At 43.9% G+C, this 24586-nt stretch overlaps 1 protein-coding gene and 1 long non-coding RNA gene across 3 annotated transcripts in view; one reads left to right on the forward strand and one right to left on the reverse strand.

The window, feature by feature from the left end:
- notch3 (notch receptor 3) overlaps positions 1 to 13154 on the reverse strand; it is a 35185-nt gene extending 22031 nt beyond the window's left edge. The window contains exons 1-7 of the mRNA XM_061748836.1: positions 12867 to 13154; positions 12133 to 12205; positions 3990 to 4132; positions 3572 to 3907; positions 1998 to 2120; positions 1696 to 1929; positions 33 to 188 (exon numbers count right to left, since the gene is read on the reverse strand). Of these exons, the coding sequence (XP_061604820.1) occupies positions 33 to 188; positions 1696 to 1929; positions 1998 to 2120; positions 3572 to 3907; positions 3990 to 4132; positions 12133 to 12205; positions 12867 to 12927 (1126 nt within the window). The 5' untranslated portion in view covers positions 12928 to 13154. The remainder of the gene's footprint in view (positions 1 to 32; positions 189 to 1695; positions 1930 to 1997; positions 2121 to 3571; positions 3908 to 3989; positions 4133 to 12132; positions 12206 to 12866) is intronic.
- Positions 13155 to 13263: 109 nt separating this feature from the next.
- On the forward strand, positions 13264 to 24249 carry LOC133465754 (uncharacterized). 2 transcript variants are annotated; one of them, XR_009784747.1, is made up of 4 exons: positions 13264 to 13409; positions 14785 to 14964; positions 23189 to 23286; positions 23714 to 24249. It is a non-coding gene; the product is annotated as an uncharacterized LOC133465754 (long non-coding RNA). The 2 variants fall into 2 exon arrangements; XR_009784746.1 differs by lacking the exon at positions 23714 to 24249 and having other exon boundaries at positions 13265 to 13409; positions 23189 to 23327.
- Positions 24250 to 24586: the final 337 nt, after the last annotated feature.

Consider the following 24586-nt stretch of genomic DNA (forward strand, 5'->3'; position numbering starts at 1 on the left):
GTCCATTGACAACAAACGAGAAGCAGACATACCGATGCCGCATTCGTCCATGTCCTGGTTACAAGCGCCTCCCACAAAGCCAGCAGGGCAGGTGCAAATGGCACGGCCGTTGAGGGGGTTGGTGTCGCACACGGCTCCCTCGTTGCAGGGGTTGCTGACACAGGCATCCTCCAGGTGGCACAGCAAACCTAATGGAGATGGAAAGATCCAATAATGCCAATTCATACACTATATAATGTATTACTGTAATCTGCTCTTCCAACCAGTCAAGTCTTAAACTTTTCATACCAAGTGCCACTTAAAAAAAATCTTCCAGTCTCCTGGTCCCACCATCATGACCAACAATAAAATAGTCAGAAAAAGAGGCCAAGGTTTTAGTTAGAAAAAGCACATTTACTGTACTTAAGTTAAATACAATTGCACTGTACTTAAAAATGTACAGTACTTAAGAAGTACAGAAGACACTGTACACGAAAAGTAAAAAAAAAAAAGTACTGGATTATAAAAAACAGCGAGGAGGAAGTGGACGCGATCCATTATGTTATTTACTTTATTTCAAAGAGGGTTTCGTGCTTTGTTGGTGAAAGAAGCAGATAAGCATGTTACTGAGGTACAGAAAATAAATCGATGACTAATAATTTCACTTCTTTTATTTAACTTGCACCGAGGACGTAGCAATTCAATGTACGCGTGTAGACGTATTGTGCAGCAAGTTGCGTCTTCTTGTTGTTCAATTATGGCCTGAAAACTCATTGATGCTTGACGTTTGTGATATTAGCAGTTGCTACAAGTTTCAGGGAATGTACTAAACCGGGACGGAATGCAAGTATTCACCCAGAAAAGACGCATTTTGCAACATCTTTGGCGTTCTCACGTAGATGCCCGCAGCGACAATTGAAACTTCCCTTTTCTCTTTTATTCGGTAAACCCCATCCCCGATTAGCTGACAAGTTTCAGTTAAAAAATATCCACCATTAAGCTCATAAGGACCGAAATTTGGAAGTGTTTTCCAAGCCGGCCCCTTAAAATTACCGTGACGTACTGTAGTAACTTTTTCACTTGCCTTAAAACACTCGATTTAAATAGCAAGTTGAACGTTATTCATGAGCAGTGTGGGCAGTAGAATAGGTCATGTAATTTAGTCATCAATTGTTTTTTTTGTGTGAATTTGTTATGGAGGCGTTTGAAGTGCTCATTCCATGTTTTTTTGGGGAAAATTCCAAAGATGTCGGCCACTTGTCATGTTGCTAATGACAGTATATTGCAACTAAACACATTCATTAAAGTGTATTCATTTATGTTTATTGTAAATACTGTGACACCTTGAGATACGAGTTTAATCTGTTCTGTGACCACGCTCGTAACTTAAAAGACTCATATCTGAAATCATCTTTTGGCATTGAAATCAATGTAAATGCCATATCTCAAGGCACCACTGTATTAAAATCCAAATATTTGTAAAATAAGTCGGCCTAATACTTTTTTTTTAATCTAATGCATTAAATAATTTGTTCTTTTTATAGTGAAATTCATGATAATAAAATGAAAAATGTTGAATTATTATTGTATTATTAAAATAAACTATTTTACACATCTTACACGTTTTGAAAATTCAATGTGACTCTTGAGCACCAACGTTTTCCCACCCCTGCTCAAAGGTCACACAAAGGGCACCCAACTGACGCATTTGCTTACCCGTCTTTCCGACCGGGCACTCGCAGAAGAAGGAGGCGACTCGATCGTGGCACGTGGCCCCATTGAAGCAAACGGCGATGGCGCAGTCGTCGATGTTCTCGCTGCAGTCGTCGCCCGTCCAGCCATTGACGCAGACGCACGTGTGACCCCCGATGGTGTTGAAGCACGTCCCCCCGTTGTGGCAGGCGTTTGGCTGCATGAGACACTCATTGACGTCCTCAGCGCAGTACTGGCCTGCCGTGATGAGGCGTATTATTAGCTCACACGACTCACAAGTAACGCTTTCTTGAACTATGAGGTACCTGTCCATTCAGGTGGGCACTGGCAATTGTATGTGTTGACTCCATCCACACATTTCCCTCCATTCATACACTTGTGGCCTGGGCAGTCATCCACATTATTCTCACAGTTGTGTCCCTCAAAGCCTGGAGCAGATGGAGAGAAAAGGTTATGACAAACAAACACATTAGGTCGCCCCCCCCCCGTTTCACAACGTAATCAATTTCATAACCTCAAGTCACGTTTTCCACGCTACGGGAGGCGTGAGGCAGTGAAAAGTTTGAGAGGGTGTCTGACTGTTTACATCCACTCGTGACTGTTCCCACACGACGCCGGCAGCAGCCACGATGGCTGCCTCGGAGGCTTGCGCTCCCCGGGGTGTTTGCTTGTTTTATAATCTCTCAGTTTCAATGACTTCCTTTCTGGCAAGAGACATTTCCTGTCGGCTCCCCAGTGGCAAGCCAGAAGGTCCATAAAGTAAATTCCTTCTGTTGTGGACTTAGTGGAGCGGGAGCGCGGGCGGGCGGCCGCCTCCGACTTCTCACAACCGCCGCCACACCGTTTCTCATCGGGGGCTATAAATAGCAGGCGGGGAGCTGACCTGCGACGCAAGAGTAAATCCCAGCAGTGGCGCTCAAAAGTGCGTCATCAGCCCTGGGAAAAATCTTCAGTCTTGGGAAAACAGTGGGCCTACGCTCTGTGATAGTGATGGTTTGCATGTGTGCAAAGCCACGTCCCCCCCATGTGGGACGGCTCCATTAGGCTTGACGCAATTTGGCTTGCCTTTGTACAGGCGGGATCGTAATAGGGGCGTCAGCTACGTAGATAGTGTGATATCAAACCAGCGCAACACGACTAAACCTACGTATGCTCAAATTCTGACATAAAAAAAGAAGCACAAACTTTGACACCTTTCTCTATCAGAATGGACATTTTTTCAAAACTTTGACTTTTCTACCAGTAGTGTTTCCCAGCCTCTACTAAAGTAGACCCCTATATGTTGCTGGCATAAATAGATGAACGAAGATTATTTGCAGTAAATAAATGATTTAACTTAAACTGGATCATTTCTGGCACCTGGGTTAGTAATTATTGACTTAAGGGACAATACTCCAAACTTATCGCAATGTACAAATGTAGCTGCTACCCTTATAGAAGGATGCCAAAAATGATATATTTTGGTGGCCGTTACAAATATTGACCATGGAAATAGTCATTTGAATTCAAAGGTAAAAATGAATGTTTTTCATGTAATGTAATTTTTGGAGATGGTGAATTTGCGGTTTCGTTAGCTGTATGCTATAGAGTGTTCTTAAAGTCACTGTGCACTTATATATATTTTTTTAACAGACATGTTTCAATATAGAATAGAGGCGGGACATAAAAATGACAACTATAAAGATGAAATGATGAGAAAAATGCACAGTGACTTTCCGAGCAGCCGATAAATCAATTTGTGTGAACAGTGAATCTATACAATACATGAGGTGCACTTTTTGAATGCAATTACTGAATACTGACATAAATGATATTTTCCATGACATTGCAAGTTATTGAGATACACCTGTTACCATAACGTGTCGGTTTTTAACCTTACCTGGCAGGCATGCACATGCGTAGGAATGGTCGCTGGTCTGGCGACAAGTGCCGCCGTTGAGGCACTGCGAGGGGGCACACGGCTGGGTGGATAACTCGCATGTGCGCCCGTTGTAACTGGGCGGGCACTGGCAGCGGAAGGACCCGTGGGTGTTGATGCAGAGGCCGGCGTTGAGGCAAGCGCCGGGCTTGCGGCACTCGTCCACGTCGCTGCGGCAATTCTTTCCCTGGAAGCCAGGTGGGCAGGAGCAGTTGTAGTGGTTATTCCAGTTGGCACAGCGGGCACCATTGGCACATGGATTCGTGGCGCAGGCGTCAATGAGCGAGCAGTCTTGGCCTGTAATTAAAAGGTGTGTTCAGACTCTCCGAGAGCTGAGAGTCGAGAGCGTTCTTCTCCGTGCCAATTGTGATGGGCATACCTCTGAACCCCCTCTGGCAAACGCAGCTGTACTGCGGGATACCATTGACCACGTGGCTCTTGCAAGCGGCCCCGTTAAGACACGGTGATCGATGGCAGGGATCCTGGTGCTGACACAGCTGACCGATGAATCCTGGACGACATCTGGACAAAATAATTCACACTTGAGCGTTAACTACAAAACAGGTAACAAGGAAAAACCTTAAGAAGCAAACCTTCGGATCCAACTAATTCCCATTATGTTCATTAATATACCGCATCTGGAATTCCGGACCCCGTGATACCTCCTAACTGAGTCATATTGTGGTGACTGGCGTCTACGCCCTGGAAATATTTCATATTAGCGCCGGTTCCTTCAAAAGTCTAATGTGGTTTTGTGGAATCAGTGATGCACTCACAAAGTGAGCCAGGCCATATCCTGAAGGACAGGATTTACCAAACACACAATTTGCGTCCTCTCCAGCTGGAGAGACCCATTTTTTCAGTGTCAGCTAACATTCCTCCGTCGTTACGGCTTTTTCCGCAGGTCAGCTCTAAAGAATATATGAACACACCCAGCGACGGCTGCCAGGAAACCTAAACGATTCCACCCCAATGCCGACATGAGAAAAATTGGGTCTACTCTTAGCACATGTTGAGTAAATAGGAAAAGGCAGCTGTGATATTTGGCGAAGACTGTCTATTCGCTTCCAGAGACACTATTTGTTTTTGCCTTTTACCTCAACATATCAAGAGAGGAACAAGAGTATCTGATTGCGGTCTACGGGCCGACGAGAGTTCAGACAAGGTTTGTGCTAACTGAGGAGGTTAGTTTGAGTTAGAAACCTGACACCCACAGTGGAGCCGATGGCTGGGGACAAGCCCCCTCTTCAAACAGGCTGTTTGATGCTGATGACAGAGCAGTGATGGCTGGGTTTTGGTTCACCCCGAGGCTCTGGCTTTTCTTTCACTGGAGAAGAACCCCTGGGCATAATCAACAATGGATTTCCCTCAGTGCTCCTTTGTAGAAGCGTCATTTCACTCGATTTTTGTGCGCTCTTCTACAAAACAAACTTTTATTTTGCAACACTAGTTGGGAGCAGGCCAGCCTTTCTGCAGTTTGACTGTTTTGATCTAGTTTTCTTTGGCTTGCATTGCAGCGTCACAAAGACAATGGAATAAAGAGAAGCCACAGGGCTTGGTAGAAAGGAGCGCACGGGCGTATCCACAAGAAAGAAACATGAGGGAAAAGCGCAGTAATAGTTAGTATTAGTAGAGCTCATCTAGTGGACTGCATCGTAGACTGACTGCCAGTCAATCAGAGGGCACAATGACTGGGGCCCAGAGTTGAAAGGAGCTGCTTGCAAGTAATCTACATGAAGCACTACACTACCAACGCTCCAACGAAACAGTTGTCCAACCAGGTAGCAAACATTTACCGCTCTGACAATACAAGCTGAAGTTGGCTCAGCTACTACCCCCCACCATCACAAAAACGCCAGCTCGGCCCCCACCCTTCCTCTCACCGCTCAGAGGTCAAATGTCAGAGGTCCCCCGTCTGATTGTGATGATAATGTCACTCATGCTGCAGGGCGGGAGGTGGGGCTACGCCGCAGGAGAGAATGTCTCCGTAGGCTGCAACTGGTGGACGAAGAGCGAGTGAGGGTGTGTGTGTGTGTGTGTGTGTGTGTGTGGTGGTGGTGGGGGGGCTGGTCCAGAGGGAATGCCATGTCATATTTCCCGTAATCCCTTGTCCGCTGATCTGAAAACACGGTGCTCGCTCCGAAATGCAGGATCCCCGTCGCCCTGGCAACAGCGCAGACGAAAGAGCAAGCCTGACACTCAACCAATCACCCGCCCGCCCCTTGGTGCCAACGGCTATTTGTCATGGCTTGGCTGGGTTTATTTAGAGGCAAATTAACTATGTCTGGAATCTAAGGGGTCAGGACAAAAATGAAACGTGGCACATAGAAGGCGACTCGGCGAGGGCCCAAGAGCAAAGGCCGAAAAAATATAATCGAGAATGTTGAATCCCTCTTGAGATTGTGAGATTTGATTCTAGTGGCAAGGCCAAAGGTTGTTAAAAGATTTACAGACCCACTGTTGCTTGAGACTTGGTATCCATCAGCTATTAGGTGGAACTGCATCAAGCAGGATTCATGTGTAAGGAACAAACTTGTACTAATGCCTGCTAAATTTGTTTTCCTCCCTTTCAAATGTGCATTGAGCTTGGCCTCCAAGACACATTCTTTTGTCTAGACTTGACTCATGGCCAGCGTGCTTCTCCCATAACACACAAACTCAACTGATACCAGCGCACAACTTGGTCCTGCTACACCTAAACATCTCCTTATCGGACTCGATTGTGGATTCCGCAGCTTCTGGGAATGCGAAAAGGCCAAGCGTGCCTTTGCTTCCACTTGGCTTTTTTAGACGCATGTTAGGGGCAGGTGCAGGCTGCTGCCCCCCGGGTGCCGACTTCTGACCTCTGAGGAAGAGGACGCCAGATGACGACGAGGAAGAGGTGCTTGAGTGGTGTGGTGCAAGGATGGTGAGAGAGAGTGTGGCTAATCTTAACTGCGTTCAAACATGAGGGATTTTGCCAGCTGCAGTCCCCGACACCACGCATCTGTCCACATCTGTCTTGCACCATTGCGTGTCGAATACTCAGAGACAAAATAACAACTGTTTTGCTCACACACGTGCACGTAAACACGCACGCGCGCGCACACACACACACAAAAACCACTTCACATGACTGAATAAAGAAACACATCATCCTACATAAAACATGCATTAACAGTTCCTTTTTTCATTGTGTTCACGCAAAGGCAACACAACATGCAAACAACCACATGCCTGAACACAAAGAGGAGAAACTTACAACCAGGGTGGTAGCATGAACCCACAAAGGATGACATCCAAACGGGATATTGTAAAGGAAAGAAGAAGAAAGATTTTTAACAAGAAAGAAATTAGATATTTCGTTTGAAATATCTCAGCGGTATGGACATTTAATTTATGGGAGCGAGCGCCGTCACCGGTGGAACCCAATGCCGCTTTTCCTGCTCTCTGACTCATTGAAGCATGGGTAACCTGAGCTCATCCCCTCGCATACAATAGCAGATACTCCGCGACAGGTCAGAGGGCGACTCACCTGTGGACAAAGTATTCTGTGACACTGCTCATACTCTCAAGTCAAGCTCCACAAAGCAACATGTATAAATATCTCCAGTATCTCTATATCTCTAAGATAATTTCCTCAGAGAGCAATGGAGAAGGACAGCACCAACAATTGACTTCTTAGCTTCGTTTTACTATTGTGATTTTGTGGAAACAAAACTCCACACTATTCCTTAATACGAGCAAGAACTACATCTATTCTCCCATTTAAGTCCATAGTGACACATCACTGCCAACTTGAGCCTATCCACATCCCCCTCCCTCCAGCAGCCCTTGGCTCTCCCTTTCTCAGCAAACAGCCACGTTGGGGGGGGGGAGTGTTTTGTGGCCCCCAAATAAAAGAGCTAAAGTAGTCAGAACTCCTTTGTATGAACAGGTTGGAAGGAGGAGGGAGCCAAGGGGGAGCAGTGACCCAAGCAGCTAGTCTTTCAGGTCTGGGCTTCCATGGATCAACAGGCCTGGGCTGTCGCTTGGCAACAGTATCCCATGGAGAGAGGCAGCCTTAGCGGGGAGAAAAGGGGTGCTGGGAACGAGGGTTTTGTGAGGACAGTTTGAGTACTTCGGAGGAACGACCGCTGCATGTGCAGGAAGCTCGCGACACACGACCGCTTGCTTCTTGTGATTGAGTTCCTTCCTATGCCTATCCCTTCCATCACAAGGAAGTTTGTTTAAACAAATTATGCTTATGAACACAGACTCAGGACCACCCTATTGAGGTTCTTTTTAATGTATGAGCATTACCCCGCAAATATCAGTCAATTCAATTCTATTTCAGTGAATGAAAACATGACGCGTACAAGGTCCAGTACAATTAATTCCTACAACAGTCATTCGAATTTGCCCCAAGTGTCAATAGATTTTTGGCGGCAGTTCCCTGACATTTTTCAAATAGCAGCAATAACCACATGACATGCTTTCCAAGGCCGAGGTCTTTCCAAACATTTTGCATCAGACACAACCACAGCCCTCCCCTCTAACCACCAAAGCCGAACCAGATTTATGCAAAAACTTTGAAATTCAAATCAGAACTTTAATTTCTTTCCAAACATGAAAGACAAGGCCCTGTCTAGAATTCCTCAGACCTCCTCACCACATCAGCAACATAGAAAGGAGCTCATCTGAACCTCTGAAGGCCTTTATGGTTGTTTAACAGGAATTGTCCATTGACTGAGAGGAGAGGATTTAAAAGAATATCATTTGGTATGAAAACACAGTCCTGACACAACCTTATCCTGATACTCGCGAAAAGATAAAATGAGGTGCAAGGAAAGAATCCAAGTGTTCCTCTGGAAATGAACAAAGTGAATATCAGTCACCTCAACTGCTGTAGTAGGATAAAATGTATAATAGCAAAAACAGATATTGTAATCAATTCTTATACTTCAGCCCAAGATGAACTGAATCTGATGATTGAGTAAGGCGCTATGATTAGACAGGATGTGTGGAGCACAAAGGTCAGAAGGCAGAACTTCCTGCGGCAGGGCCTGGGAACCAGAGCTCCCAGTTTGCAATTATAGACAAATATCATCCTCCTTATAATAGTTTAAAACCTAATATATGAGCGATGAGATTCCTTTGAAACCATTTAAATAAATCTTTCTGCAATCCATCGTGGCATGACTCCCCAACTAATTGTGAAGTCAAACATTCCCAAAATCAGGACCTCAATGAGACTGTATTGTCAAGCACATTCCTCAATAGCCTTCCAGGGTGAATGAATGAATGGGAGCTATGGACAATAACCTGTAGCTTCCAGAGGGACAGGAGGCATCTTAGCCAGCATTCCTTTTCTAATCCGCCGTAAAGATGCCCAAAGAAAACACTGACTCGCGAGCTGGTGCTGTGGACAAAGACATAGTCGCTCTCCTTGCGTCCGGCCAGCCAGCCAGAAACACGTGACCCGGCTTGGATCCATATTGCAGTGGAAGAGCTGCATACACTTACTGCAATAATATCAACATACTGTTGTTTCACTCAAACAAATCAGCTCGTTATTTAAAAAAAAAAAGCTACTAACATCTTACGAGACGAGCACCCATACCACTGGGATGTTTGCGCGCTATCAAAATACAAATCTCCTTTCATCATGTCTTGAGGGCCTGGGAGTAGCTACAGGGTTACGACACAACACTCACAATTTATACACTAACTTGGCAACTGAGGCCAAAGGCAGCGCATTCATAAAAAAAAGGCACGACCGGCCAGTGCTTACACATTGGAGCCACACCGGGGGCGACTCTACTGTTTATCTTTATAGCTAATTTGTGTTTTTATATTTAATACAGAGATTTATGTCGGAAAATAATAAAGTACATACATAAAGTTGTCACATAATCCTTAATGTCTGACTCCCTGTTCCTGCTGGGTCTTTATTCCTGGGCAAAGTGCCATTTTTTGAACTCTACGTGCTCTGCCTAGCAACAAGTGGCAGTTCAAATGTGATGAGTAGAATCTGTGAGACAATTAACATGCGCTAGCGAGTTAGCAGGCTAGTCCGCTACTCCGCGAACTTGTCTCCCGCAGCACGGGGGCCGGCATGCGACTCAATGGCAGCACCTGGCCCTGCGCTGTCCCTTTGTTGAGATCTGACTCTGCTGGATTACCATCACAACATCCACCAGCTGTCTCCTGCGCTGCGGCCCCCTCCTCCTCCTAGCCGGACCCCCGCTACTTGTTCACCAACAACCTCCCGCCCCTGCAAGAGTCCAGCTCCTCCAGCTGGATCCTCTCCGAGTGACACTCTCTCAATCTGCCTAATTATCGCTCCTGCGGTCATGCCGCCGCCGCCCTATCCAGACTGCACGTTATTCCCACTCACCACCGCTTGAAAATGTTTCCTTTCATTACAGTATTTCGCTTTATAGTGCAACGTAAATGGGCTCCGGCTGCATGATAAGCTGTAAAACAGCATGTTGATCATCTGCTCTGCTAATTTATTGTTAACGTGACCATCATAAACATGTTACAGTAGTGAAATCATAGCATCGTAGAGGCCCCTGGTCTACCACAGCCTGTGGGACCCTCCTCGAAACTGCGCTAACCCCCAGAATAGACATTTCTACATTTTTTGCTTCTATCCAATAAGCTGTTTTAAATGCTTTTGTGGGGCTGTAATAATGGAAGGATTGTATGAAATGTGTATATCTTATTGTTATATTGTGCATGAACTCTTTGTGTATACAGTATGCAAAGTGTTTTTTCTTGTCAAATGAGCCAATTCTGATTCATATTTCTAAGAGCTAAAGTTCAGTTTATGACTAGTTTGACTATTTTTCTTCAATCCTTGGTCTTGTTTCTATTACTTTATCCTTTCGTCACATTTACCAATTTCCATGGCTTGTGTCCTACAGCTATTCAAAACGGGGACTTTCTGTCAGCTCACCTTCAAAAGCTGCAAAACTGTGACACAATCCACCCTCCATTGTTGAATTCAATCACTATTTTTGTTTTGTTATGCTGTTAAACATCTAATACATGCGATTCATTTTGCCGTTAAAACTAGTAAGGGTTGGACTCTGATCTGTGGCCATGAGTGACTCCCCTGTGCAGGAAGTCGGAACACTTGCAAGTCATACATGTTTTCTTTTTTGATGTGCCGCCGCGAAGATGATACAGAGCAACAACATGGCTGTATAGGACATTAGATACACCGCTATCTGGGGCAGTAACAAAGGCAGCTGCCATATATAAAGTACGCATCTCATTTGAAAAGGCCGTAAAACTAAATACATAAAGTTTAGAACCACTTTCTGATGAAGAACATTCTTACATTCTTCGTACAGGATCCCAGAAATTGCATTATGTGTGTAAACATCCAAATTCAACCCAGTTTCTGTAGCTTTTTCCTCTCTGTGCTCACTTTGTGCACTCTGTATCAGGTATCTGCAGGAAGAAAGGATCTGTTCTACTCTTGTACATCTTTGTTCTTTTCTCCTGGTTGGTGGGGTTAGGTAGTCACCTCAGTACACAACTGGTCCGACAACTCTGTGTTTGGCTACTCTGATCTTTAATATTGGCAGTAGACGCATTCCTTCTCATTCTTTTGAAAGTGCCTTGGTCTTATTAAATCAACACGAAAAGCTTTGCTGTTCATTTTCTGTTTTCCTGCTACGCTTTAAAAGGAAAGAAAAAAAAAAAACGGGCTGCAAGAAATTACACATTGGCTGCCTTAATAGCACTCAGGCCACATCCCAACAGCAAATGATTGATAAAACGTGGGCGGCGGTTGCTGCCAATGTGGCTCGGCATGCGGCCGAGCTACACATTGCTGAGTCTCGTTATGTCTGCCTCGCATTGGTGACTGAGATTTACGCATAGCGGGGTAAAAAAGAGGATTATTCTTATCTTATGTGTTCCTGATGTGTCGCCTGATCTCTCATTCCACTAACATGAGGGCCTTTTGGAGGGAAGCAGGTGGAGGAGACTGCTTGTTTTGAACTGAATCTCCTTGGTGGAACACTCATGGTCCCCATCAAAAAAGCTACAAGATGGTTTAAGAGGGGACAAGTGACCCCCTCACCCCCAGGCAAGCCACTGTAGGCTATTTCACTTGACTATTGTCGCTCCTTTTCCCACACAGACCTTCTTCTCCACCCCACCCGCCCTGCCACCCTCAGCAATTTGAAAAACAAAAGCCTTATCAGTGTCAAAAGATGCTTGAGGCAAGCGGAAAATGCGGACACTTCAATTAAATGAAGCTTTTAAGGGGAATCAAATAAAACCACCTGTGTGTAATCATTTCTGTTTAGACATTCAACAGGTGCAGAAGAGGCATGTGGAGGCTTTCTAATGCTGGCAGGTAAATTAATCCATTAGCCACTTTCATGTTAAGTCAATTAAAAGCAGAAATGTGCATGTCGTTGCCAAAGAGGACGATACTCGTCCGGAAAAAATAGCTGACCTCTCTAGTTGAACGCGCTACGAAAAAAGCAAGTGTTAAGTGAATTTAATGACACCTTCAGAGTCAAATGAGTTGCACTTACATGCATCGGGAGGGTGAATCTATGCATGTCCCTCCGTTTTCACACGGCCTGTATTTGTCAGTGCAACGAAAACCTGCGGAAAATGTGAGAAATTAGTTATATTGAATATATCCAGCAAACCTCCAAACACTGAGGAGCCACTACTGCAACATGAAAACTGACTGATGTGACCCCAACTCCTCCTCTAATCTGAGTCCGGCCATGCAATTTGTTGGCATCCTGCAGTTTTTTTGTCCACCTTTAACGTGTTTCTGATGCACTTGGTAAGGACTCAATTGTACAAAAAAAAAAAAAAAAAAAAAAGTTTCTACAACATACCTGTCATGCATGCAAACATTGCTCACTTATTTAAAGTTTTTTTGTTGATATGAGGGAGGAAATGGGGTGTTCAATTCATTCAGCACCCAGTTTTACACTAAACAAATGTCTTTTTAAACACACTTGTGCAAGGCGGGCTCCATTGGTGCACCCGCAATGTTTAAATATTGCTGAAATTGCACAATAACAGGGGCTTTCCACATGCACGAGCAGGAAAATAAAAACAGGTTCATTAATTTGCTTTCAAACTCAATGACTGTACTTCACGGCACTGCATTAACACAATTTTTACACATTTAAAACTGCAATAAATAAATTCTGTACATTTAGGATAGATGAAAAGAGACCATCAGGTGACCATGTCTACACATGTCCAGGAAAACGCCATAGTGTGATGACCATAAAACATTATTTACCTTCAGAAAGATGCATGAACAATAAAAAAGACAAAATAATCCACGGAATATTCCCTTCCATTTCGGTGGAAAAAGTTCCCAGCACTTCGTGGTGCTCTTTCAGTACAAATACATCCTTGAGGGAATCAAATTGACGCAAGAAAGAAAGAAGGCACCGGAGTGTGGTGGCCGCGATGCGAGCTTTGTCATAAAGTCGACCGGTAAGGGAGTCGCGTTAAATCCCACAAGGAAGGAAGAAGAAAAAAAAAAAAAAGTCCTCCTCCGCAGCTCAGCCACCGCGGATCCTCCTCGACTGAGAATCCTTGTAAAACTTTTGGCTGCACGGTGGGAGACTGCAGCAGCACACTGAGCACACTCCGCCTCTCTCTCTCTATCTCTCGCTCCCTCTCTCTTCCACTCTCTCCCTTGCTCTCTCTCTCTCTCTCTCTCTCTCTCTCCCTCGACCCCCACCCCCTCACTTACTGGAAGACCTTAAAGTTTTATTGGTCCCATTATCAACTATCCTTTCATATTCTGTGCAGTTTATCCTCACGAGGGTCGCGGGTGAGTTGTAGCCTATAGAATTTCATTTCATTTAAAGCTAAGTAGTGCGTAACGTTTTGGGTTAAAAAAAAAAAAGTCCTACTAGTCAAGCCACTTCCAGAGGAGACGACACAATGGTGATTAAGCCTATCAGCTCGACTAATATAACTAATATAGTAATATTATAACATAACTAACTCATATATTTCAGTATTTTATCTTTTATATTTCGTGTCAACTGGCGACATTACCCGAAAATCAGGTAAATAAAACGATGACCGGACATGACGCAATCTACCTAGCAATGGGCGGAGCTTTGTCTCCCATTTGTAAAAAGTTAACTAAATATTATTTTGCGTTTCTGTAGGAGAAAATAATCATACAATAAGTACCTCCTGCGAAGATTCCAAAACAGAATAAAAACGTAAAACGGTGGGGACAGACATAGGCTACGCAGAGCTACCAACCAATAGAAATTCACCTCCACAACAATTTGTCCACATTTGTCTGCGTTTCCATATTTTTTAAAAATTTTGTCAAGAACATTACTGCGAGACAGTTATTGCAGTATATTATGTAATGGGATTAGTATAAAATGTAATAAGTGTATTATGTAACAAAATAATCGTGAAGAATTTGTGGCTTCAATGTTTTTGTTATTTTAATGTATTTATTGGGTCAATCTTGCATCAAACACTAGCATACTGTATCAAAGTAGTGTGTATGAGATTGCCATCATCTATGGATTTAGTAGCCTTCACCGATTCCGTTTCTAAATTCCAACCGTAGTTTAAAAAAAAAAAAAGCAAGTCTATTAAATCAGATTAATCAGATCTCAATAGTCCAAATTAAAACTCAGCACTCTATGTTACAAATAAACAAATAACATTACTGAACGATTGGATAGTTTATGCACGGACAATAGTTTAGGTTTCTCTTCTGTGTAATGTACTTCTTGTACAAATGTTTCTCTTGCGTGTTATTTTTGTATATCTTGTATCCACTTATTGCTGCTGAAACAATGCAAATTTTCCCTATTGTGGGACTAATAAAGTTGATCTTATATTAGCAATAATATTTATTAATAATAATATACTTTAAACCTTGTAGGCCCCCGTTTCAAAAGGCATCCTGTCCTGTGTGGCTGTCAGAGGCCTTTTATTATTTTCTCTCCAGACACTTATTTGCTTTTCAAAGTTGGTACTCTATGATATAATGCGGTTCTAGTCAGACCTATGTGCGACAAGTGTACTGTATCAGCCAATCACTTATTTTGGTGTTTGGCTCTACATGTCACAATAGCTTAGCAATTACCAATGCAGAATTCCATCGTAGTGGACGACAGAAGCCATGCACAGCTTTTAAGCTTGACTTATTTTCAACTTCTTCTTCATAGAGATAAGTACGGTGGCTGAGAGAGGTCACAACAATTGCAAACGCAACAACAAATGTAAACGCCACAACACGACAACATACAGCCACTACGGGATGACATTAACCTACAACGTAAGTGACCGGGAGTTCAGGTTACTTGGGACTACGATTGCAGACAGACCAAGAGACTGAATGATCGAAAGTAAGCTATTGTTTTGTAGCCATGATCGATGTCACACAGCATTAAATTGGAACACGTCCAGTCCAGTGCATGTATGCTATCTTGTTTGTTTGTGTGTTTACAGTTTGTGCATGACAGATAAGATTGCTAACTATGTTTTTGTGTTTGCCAAAAAAAAAAAAGCCAAGCCTCCGTCAACCCCTCCTCACACCGCACTCCCAGCATGCACCTCACATCAGCTTGCACCTCGTATATAGAGCTTCGGTTGTTCAGCGGCCAGCACGGAGCCGCTCTCTTCCAGAGACAATAGCCTTAATTTGAATCATAAAAGGAGTCCGGCATTATGACACAGTTTCTCCCCACAGGGGAGGGCGGCACACTAATATTCAAACACACTGCCCTGATGCCACCGTCCCACCATCACCGTACTAGAGCTGGCCTTGAATAAATTGCAAGCATTGGTTAGGCCGTGAATGTTGCAGGATGGTCGGGAGTGAAGTTCGTTAGCGCAGTGATGTCATCTGGGGGGGGGGGGGGGGGGGGGGGGGTATCCATGAAACAGACACCTGCTTCCTTTGGCACACAGCATGAGGTCAAAGCTGGGTAAAGTTTTCAATGGTAGGAAGGGATTCGTACCATGTTTACTTCTACATTAAGCAGGAAAATTTCATGCGTGCATGTTTTGGGCAGTCTCCTACAAGTGCACGAGAAAAGCAGACAAGGCAGAAGGTGCAGTAAAGTTATTTGTCACAACTTATATTTCTTTCTTTTCATCTGACTGGCAGCGATATATGACATTTGCTACTAGGGGCCGAGTAGTAGTAGCAGTAGAGTGTAACTTCTAGTTGGAAGAGGGTAAGATCTGTCCATATGCCAGAGGACAACCTCCAACAGTATGTTTCTATCGAAACCTTTAAAAGGACTCCACCTAGCCATCCATTTTCTATAGTGCTTGTCCTCACACATCAATGAACAAGCATTCACAAGCATGGACAACTGAGAATCTTCAATTAACTAACAAGCATGTTTTTGATATAGGGAAAATGTGCAAACTCTACATAGGAAGGTCGGAGCTGAGAGTCAAACTCTTAACCTCAGAACTGCAGGCAGACATGCTCACCACTGGTATTCAAGAACACATGATCAATCATATATAAAATACACAGGGTAAGGTCAGATCATTAGGTTCACAGGCCTGGCCAGTACTATACCGCTCTCAATTGTCAAATGATCATTTTCATCTTGTCTTTCAAGGTTTCATTTGCCAGTAGTTTGGTAAAAACATCATGCTTGTTGGTGTTTTACAATGTGAGAATCCTCCATAGATGTTCTGACCTTAAGAAATGATTGTTCTTTAACTTTTTTTATGTACATCGTCAATGCTTTTGAGTGCTTTTTTCATCAAAGTTGGAGCCCGAGCATTCGGTGGTGTTTTTATTTTTAATTTTTTTATTAACATTGTCCTTTTTGGGGTCTCAACATGCCTGAAAACAATTTTTGCAAGCGTATGTGCCCAGGGGAAAATTTGTGAAATTTTATTGGTGACAAAACTCTATCAGCAGCAGCCCCTGGAAAGAAAGTTTTTTTTGCCTACGTCATTTAAGCAAGGTTTGACGCTCGTTTGGCATGAAAAAGGGGCGAGAGGGCCCGTTCACGACTCTTAGTAACTTTAATCTTCAATTGTTTTCCGACTTTCAGGCTGTCTTTGTCAGACCAAGAACCCTGTTACATTTTGAAGGACCTCTGACTGAGAATTCAGATACAGCATAGAAATCGTTTGTGCTTGTAACCGCTTACGGGTCACAGTCTTGAATCAAACTTCTAACTATCACGTATTATTGCTCTATGCAAGAACACTATTGATTTGCCAATTAATAAAATTGAGCTTCCATTTGGAACATTCCTCTGCCCTCTTGTGAGAACAGAATCAGCGTCAGACCTCTTTGAGACACCCCCAAAGACTTTTTCTAAATGCAAAGATTGCACTGATTGACTGAAGAAACAATCGGAAAATTTCACTTGCTCCTCTAATGTCATGAATAGAAAAGGAGCCGAGTCTTCCCTGTGGAAACGTGATCTGGCCTGTATTGTCGTATTGTTCTAGAACTGAAAACACGGAACTAAATCACGTGTGAACCGTAGCAGCGGGACAGCCTCCATTCTTTTTCTTCAAGTAGTACAGCCAGCAAACAGTCATTTCAATAGAAATCCAATGACATGTCACGTGGTTATTTATTTGCTGTCCCTCCTCTCTCACGCGCACACAAACAAACATCAAGTATTGGGGTTTTGTTTGGACTGCAGCCAGGGTGTGAGAGTGGAAGCTCTGGTGGCAAAGTTCTCGCGCATCACTCAGGGGGATTCTCCCATCACACAAACAAGTCCGTCGGCTTGGCGATTTATAACTCTGCAGAGACAATCCCCGGTACCTCTCACCACGGCTTACCTTAAATGTGACGGTATAAAACATCTTGATGCTCCCTGCTTTTTTTCCTCCAGCCTCCTCCTGTTCTCTTCTCTGTGAATTGACACAACGCACTTTAATTGCTTTGGTTAAACATTTGATACGTTAGAATAATACCTTATTGTAGCATTCACTGCCAACAGAAGGGCTTTTACAGCCAGAACAACACATGATATTGGAGATTGTGGTAAAGGGAGTTAAAGCAAAACATTGACTGTTATGGTCATCCTTCAATATGCCTAAATTTACAGACAGTGCACAGACATGGCAAAATTAGTTGGGGCAACCTACATTTTCAGAGAAATACAGAGAAAAACATCACAATGACATTTTCATGCTTCCAATTTTGTGGGAAGACTTTGGGGAAGGCCCTTTTCTGTTTCCAGTTCACAAAGCAAGGTCCATAAAGGCTTGACTAGATGAGTTTGGTGGGGAAGAACCCAACTACACACACCTGACAAATGCTCTTTAATAGATGAAGTGGCAAAAAGTACCACAAAAACACACCAAAACTCTTTCCAGGAGAGTGAAAGTTGTTACGAGACATAGTTACTAGACTTTTGTCCATATAGTATATGGTGTGGTAATTATGCAACATAATAATACAACAAAAAATGCTAGCAATATGTCAACATTATTAAAAGTGAAGACAATTTGCAAATTAGACTCAATGTCATTTTTAAGTAACAGGAAGTGCAGAAATGAATATAGAAAAGTGATATCTTTCAGATGAATACTGGTTTATGGTTTTGTTGCAATTTTGACATTCGGGGGGGGGGCAGTCCATTATTACACTCAGCACTTTTCCAGATATAGCAATGCAACACTGGGCCAACATCCCAGAAAGTGACGTTCAAAGACAGAAGCGATCTATTACAACTGGACATCCCAATATTTAATAATGTGTGATTAAGGCTAATGATGCAATATTTAGCATGTGTGATCTACATAACTTGCTTTAGTAGCATATTCTTTAACTAACACCAAGAAGGTCAGAAGCTATTGATTTTTAGTCATCCATCACCCTCTTCTTTTTGCTTGGTTGTCAAAGTGTTAACAGGCAATGTGTGTGCGTGTGTGTGTGCGTGTGTGTGTGTGTGTGTGTGTGCGTGTGTGTGTGTAGACACAAAGTAGACCTGATGACTTTACCACCCAAGCCAGACTGATTTATGGTCATAAACCATGAGAGCACCCACGGAGAGGATTAAAAACCCACCGCCTAATAAAAAGTGGTCACGGCCAATCGCGGTGCAGAGACCCCCTGCAGTCACATGTCGCAGCCAATCAGAGCGCAACAGACGGTGATCTTTGATGATCTTTCATAATTTGGCCCTCGCTTCATCTGGGAAGTACTCGAGCGTCAAGTGTTGTGGGATTATGGGACGTAAATAAGAAAACGAAGGCCGGATACTGTTGTTGCCTACGAGTAAGGCACACGTGCGCAGACGCACAAACGCACGCACGCACACACAACTGCTTTTTCTTGCTGCTGGAAAAGTGACATCATACTTAAATTCTTACAATAATTTAGACATATACACTGGTTATAAAAAGTCTACAAGTCATTGTGCAAATGCAAAAAAAATTCCACCATAAATGTCATTATAAAAAAATTCCACCATAAATGTCATACATGTACATATAGGTCTATATGTATATGTATGACTCAATTGGGGGGGGGGAAAGAAAATAAATCTTTTCAACAGGGGAAGTTAAAATAAAAAAAACTGGCATAATATGGTTCGGGATGTGGTTGTGTTCAAACTTAATCACATTCAAATTCATGTTAAACGGGACTCAGTACATACCTGCCGCCATTTAAAATGCAATGGATTAACCCCAAATAAAGTTAAGATGTTCTGGTAGGCTTTTCTTGACAATTTTAAGTCGCAATTTACTGCACAAGCCATGGTCGCAGAGAGCTTCCACAATATTAGAGGGATCTAATTATTCAAAGGTATCCGTCAGGAGAAGATCACAACAAATTTCCCAGGCATTAAATATACTATGGAACGCAATGAAGACAGACATCATCAAATGGAGAAAATATGGCACAACAATCACATTACAACAGCTGGACGTCCCTACGAAATTAATGAACAGAGGATGTGTTATGGGCTGATGAAAGAGGGTGTAAAACCACAATATGTCAGTTGTTTATTTTTATCTCCACTCTTGAATATATGTATATATATATATATATATATGTTTTACAAATTGAGTTTCAAAGTCACATTAATGGTGGAAAATGTCTTATTTTACATCATAATAACCTGGCATTTGAGCAAGGGTGTGAAGACTTTTTATATCCACTGTATATGTGGCTATGTGGGCAGTGTGTATTCGGTGCACCTGCTTAATATAATGAGCTCTGGTACAAGTGCTGTGTCAAAAACCATGTGCAAGTGCAGAGAGCTGGATCCGGATCCCTCCTTTTGTTGCAAGAGAGGCTCAAAATATTAGAAACAGCTCTAAGTGTGATGCTATGCAGGTTCGACACCACCACAATAATAACATTGATTTAAGTTTCAGAAAAAATGTACGATTCCCAAAGTGGAATACAAAACTGATTATTTTTTTCTGTAAAGGCAAATTATTATAAGTTTTCTTTTTTTCTTCTATTCAGATTTGATTATATGGTGCAGGTGTACCTATTGAAGTGTCTGGTGAGGTTATGTATTCATACAGAACATGAAGTTAACCTTCATTTTGTTCTTCCAGTCCAACACTAATAAATTTGTCAACTTGGACGCTAAGCGCAGCAACAAAAGTTAAACTTTTGTATCCTCTTTCTCTGCGCTCTTTTTCTTCCCCTCCCACCCACTCACTCGAGACACACACAAAAAGACACGCTCACGTGCACACACATACACAATGCGACTGGGGCTTTCTGACTAAAGTAAACACGTGCGAATGATGAATCTTCTTTCGGATTGTGGGAAAATGTGTTTGACTTTCACACAAGCTCTCTAAACGGCTATTAAATCCTCAATGTGTACACACGTCCAGGGACAGGCTTGAAGCGAGAGGGGAGAGAACGAATGTTTTACCTATGTGGAATTTTGTGCTTTTCTGGGCTTGTTCGTCATTACACAAAAGCTTGGAATGATATCCATCAGCGGAATGTGTGTTCGCAAATTCAAATGGGGAAATAATTCGTCTCTCAGGGTATGGCGACAATTCAGCAAAAGGGGGTTGGGGGGGTTGGCAGTGTACTGAGATATTCTGGAAGGCATTTTGGATGACCAGTGTAGTGAGAATTGGGGGTGAGGGGGGGCAGCGAGGGCATGGAATAGACATCCCTGCTTAGGAATGTATCAGAGCTGGAGACGGGCCAGCTGGAGATATTCCGAAATCCATGACTGCGTTTCCGTGCAAAATAGCCGCTTAAGGCCACTGTGAACAGCTGCCGGACAGTGCCCCGTGTGCCCCCTCACACCGCTACCACCTCCCTCCCCCTTGCCCCTTGGAGGGCCTGTAAATCTTGAAGGAGAACAGGAGGTGCCGGCGACTTGCTGAAAGGGATCCAGGGAGGAGCGCGGGGTTTAGTGCTAAAGGTCACTTGTGTGTAAGTAAGGCCCTGATGCTGATGACCCAACACACGCTCAAGGATCAGCTGCTGGACACCCATGACGGACCGTGCACTTCCTGTTCGAAGATGGTAGCTGGACGAGGGCTGAAGCCAGGGTTCTTATGATAACAAAAAACAATGGCAGTCATTAAGAATATAAAAAATATATATCAATAAATAAATAGGAGCTCAAAGCATGTAATGTGACAAATAAAGCAGCAGAACACCCGAGTTAACTTGCGGCATATGCTCCAGTCAAAACGTCAAATACAAGACATATTGAGAAAAATGACTGAATTACAACTGCGGCTGATCCCACATTTGCCTGTGAAAACGGCAGGAGAAAGACACGGAGGCGACCCGAGCTCCCCGTTCATGGCGTCCCTCCTGAGTCAATTGTTGGGGAAGCGCGGTGTCAACCCCGCGCCATCAATCACCCGGCTTCAGAGGAGGGCAGACAAGGCAGGGACCCGCCCCGAAGCACAGGGGGGGTGGAAGTTCTCATGCCCTCCCCGCTTCCCGAAGCCCCACGCCCCTGCAGACTGGACTCGGACAGCTGGTCTGGCCATTAGGGTCGGCCCGGGACCCGAGGGCCCCTGCACAGCAGCAACAGCTGCCAGCCCACTGGCCCCAAACCCCCCTCCCCCAACACCACCACCCCCTGCAGCCCCCACTCACACTACTCTATGAATCCAGTATTAGAACATTCCTTTGCATCGCCTCACAAAGATGGCGGCAGCACACATCTTCCTCGATTATTTGCACTTCTTCAGCTCAGTTTACTGTGAAATTGTTGCTCTTTTTTTTTTTTTTTTTTTGGTGCAGCACGCGGTTTGCAAAGCATCAACCTTGCCAGGGCACTTAACTGCCCATTTTGCAATTATTATTCTCAGTGGGTGGCTCTCTTATGGAGTTATCAAGCCATAATTCAACTCTTCCCAGAGTCACAATGAAGTAATCAAAAAAACAAAAACAAAAAAAAAAAGCCAAATGTCCTGCTGAATATTCTTTTATAATAGGAATATCTTAGCACTAGTTAATACTTAAATGTTTTAATAACACAAAACGTTTTTGTTTTTTTTCTAAAAGCATGAAACACTTTACTTTAAAATCATTTATTCACACGACAGGCGGCACGGTGGAGGACTGGTTAGCACATCTGCCTCACAGTTCTGAGGAACAGGGTTCAAATCCCGGCCCCGCCTGTGTGGAGTTTGCATGTTCTCCCCGTGCCTGGGTGGGTTTTCTCCGGGTACTCCGGTTTCCTCCCACGTCCCAAAAACATGCGTGGTAGGTTGATTGAGGACTCTAAATTGCTCGTAGGTGTGAATGTGAGTGCGAATGATTGTTTGTTTCTATGTGCCCTGCGATTGGCTGGCGACCAGTTCAGGATGTACCCTGCCTCCCGCCCGAAGATAGCTGGGGTGGGCTCCAGCACGCCCGCGACCCTAGTGAGGATAAGCCGTAAAGAAAATGGATGGATGGATATTCACACGACAACAAGTCTCAAAAGTGCCATCCATTTTCTATACCACTTATCCTGTTCAGGGTCACGGGTCAGATGGCGCCTATCCCAGCTGACTTTGAGTGAAAGGCGTACACTTGTGACTGGTCACCAGTCAGTTGCAGGGCAGATATAGAGGCGGACAACCGTTGAAACTCACATTCAAACACATCACTGAGTGGGCATTGAACCTCCGCTGCCTGTACGGAAGTCAGACGAATATATCTCAAAACTGCCTTTTATTTAAACATCAGGGTGAACGCCGAACACACTCGAAGGACATGCGCATCCGTGTTTAAGTGCAGACCACAGCAATCTTCTTGTGTTTGACATTTTACTGGCTCTCCAGTAAAGTGTACATTTACTCATAATTCAAATCTCGCATACAGTAAATGCCAGTGAAGGCTTATCAAAAGACGTTTTCGGCAAAGACTCAACCGGTACTCGTGCACAATGTGGGACATCGCCGCATTTTCAGTGCAGTTTCATAAAAGAAACTTTTCAAAATTGCACGTTTCCCGTAAAACTAACCTCCAACTAACTCCACAGCAAGCTCTTATTTTCTTGACTGCTGCTTAATTGTATTTACCATACAACTATGCCCTCATGTCATTTTTGTGTAAATTGTAGCTTGCAAATGCATGCTGATTGATGTAAACACATGAGTGTGCGGTCTTCTGTCTGTGTTTGTGTGTGTTCCACATAGAGCGGGAGTGGAGAGGCGTTAGAGGAGATTACAACAGTCCCTCGGGGTACTTGTTACTCATGCACTGCTGGCAGCGGCGTGGTTCCCACACTTTCACGGTAGGTAGTGAGGTGAGGGAGGCTGCACCCACACCGCCCCCACCTGCGCCTTTACGTGCCCAAGCAGAGCTCATCTGAGCTGGGATCGTCCGTCCTTAAGAATGGGGGAAGAAGGGAAAGAAAAAAATAAACACTAAGCCTGGCTTGCGTGCAATCCAAACAACTTTCAGCGAGTCACAATGCAAGAGCACTACTAAGGTCTAATTATTACTGAAGCATCCCATTAGTGCAGTGGAGTCAAACTCATTTTTGTCACGGGCCACATCGTAGTTATGACTTCCCCCACAGGACCGTTATGACTGTGAACCCATATGAATAAATTATCTCATATAATTACATATATACAACAATTTAATAGATAGCTACAGTGGTGTGAACAAGTGTTTGCCTGCTGCCCCTTATTTTTATTTTTTTTGCATGTTTCCAGCCAAGGGATTTCTATAACAAGTTTGGTGACTACTCACATGAGAAATGACATAACGCAGAGTCACTCTTCCAAGAAACCATGGAAAGAAACTGGTTGTCATGCAGACACAGTGGAACCTCAGCCAGCTTACTTTATTGTGAACGTTCCGTTTTTCTTTTATATTACTTTCAATTTTGCCATTTTATACAGAGCCGTACTTTTGGTCCCTTAAAAAGCAGGAGGTACATATGCAAACTGTTGTAATTGCTACACTGTTGACCTGATTTGAATGTAAACACCCTCAAATTAAAACATCCATCCATCCATCCATCCATTTTCTGAGCCGCTTCTCCTCACTAGGGTCGTGGGCGTGCTGGAGCCTATCCCAGCTGTCATCGGGCAGGAGGCGGGGTACACCCTGAGCTGGTTGCCAGCCAATCGCAGGGCACATAGGAACAAACAACCATTCGCACTCACAGTCATGCCTACGGGCAATTTAGAGTCTCCAATTCATGCATGTTTTTTGGGATGTGGGAGGAAACCGGAGTACCCGGAGAAAACCCACGCAGGCACGGGGAGAACATGCAAACTCCACACAGGCGAGGCCGGGGATTGAACCCGGGTCCCCAGAACTGTGAGGCTGACGCTCTAACCAGTCGGCCACCGTGCCGCCCAAATTAAAACAAAAGTCTGCAATTGAAGCACATCTTGTTCGTTTCATTTCAACTCAATTGTGGTGGTGTTTAGAGCCAAAAAGATACAAATTGTGTCAATAACCCCATATTTATGGAGCTGACTGGAGGTGCCTTGCTCAGGGGCATGCCGCCAAAAGTGGTGGTGACAAAGGGTGGTTCAAATCCTCAATCAGAGCCTGGGCACAAGTCGCATGCTTAG

Source organism: Phyllopteryx taeniolatus, chromosome 16 (assembly GCF_024500385.1).
Source record: "Phyllopteryx taeniolatus isolate TA_2022b chromosome 16, UOR_Ptae_1.2, whole genome shotgun sequence".
Taxonomy (NCBI): Eukaryota; Metazoa; Chordata; class Actinopteri; order Syngnathiformes; family Syngnathidae; genus Phyllopteryx; species Phyllopteryx taeniolatus.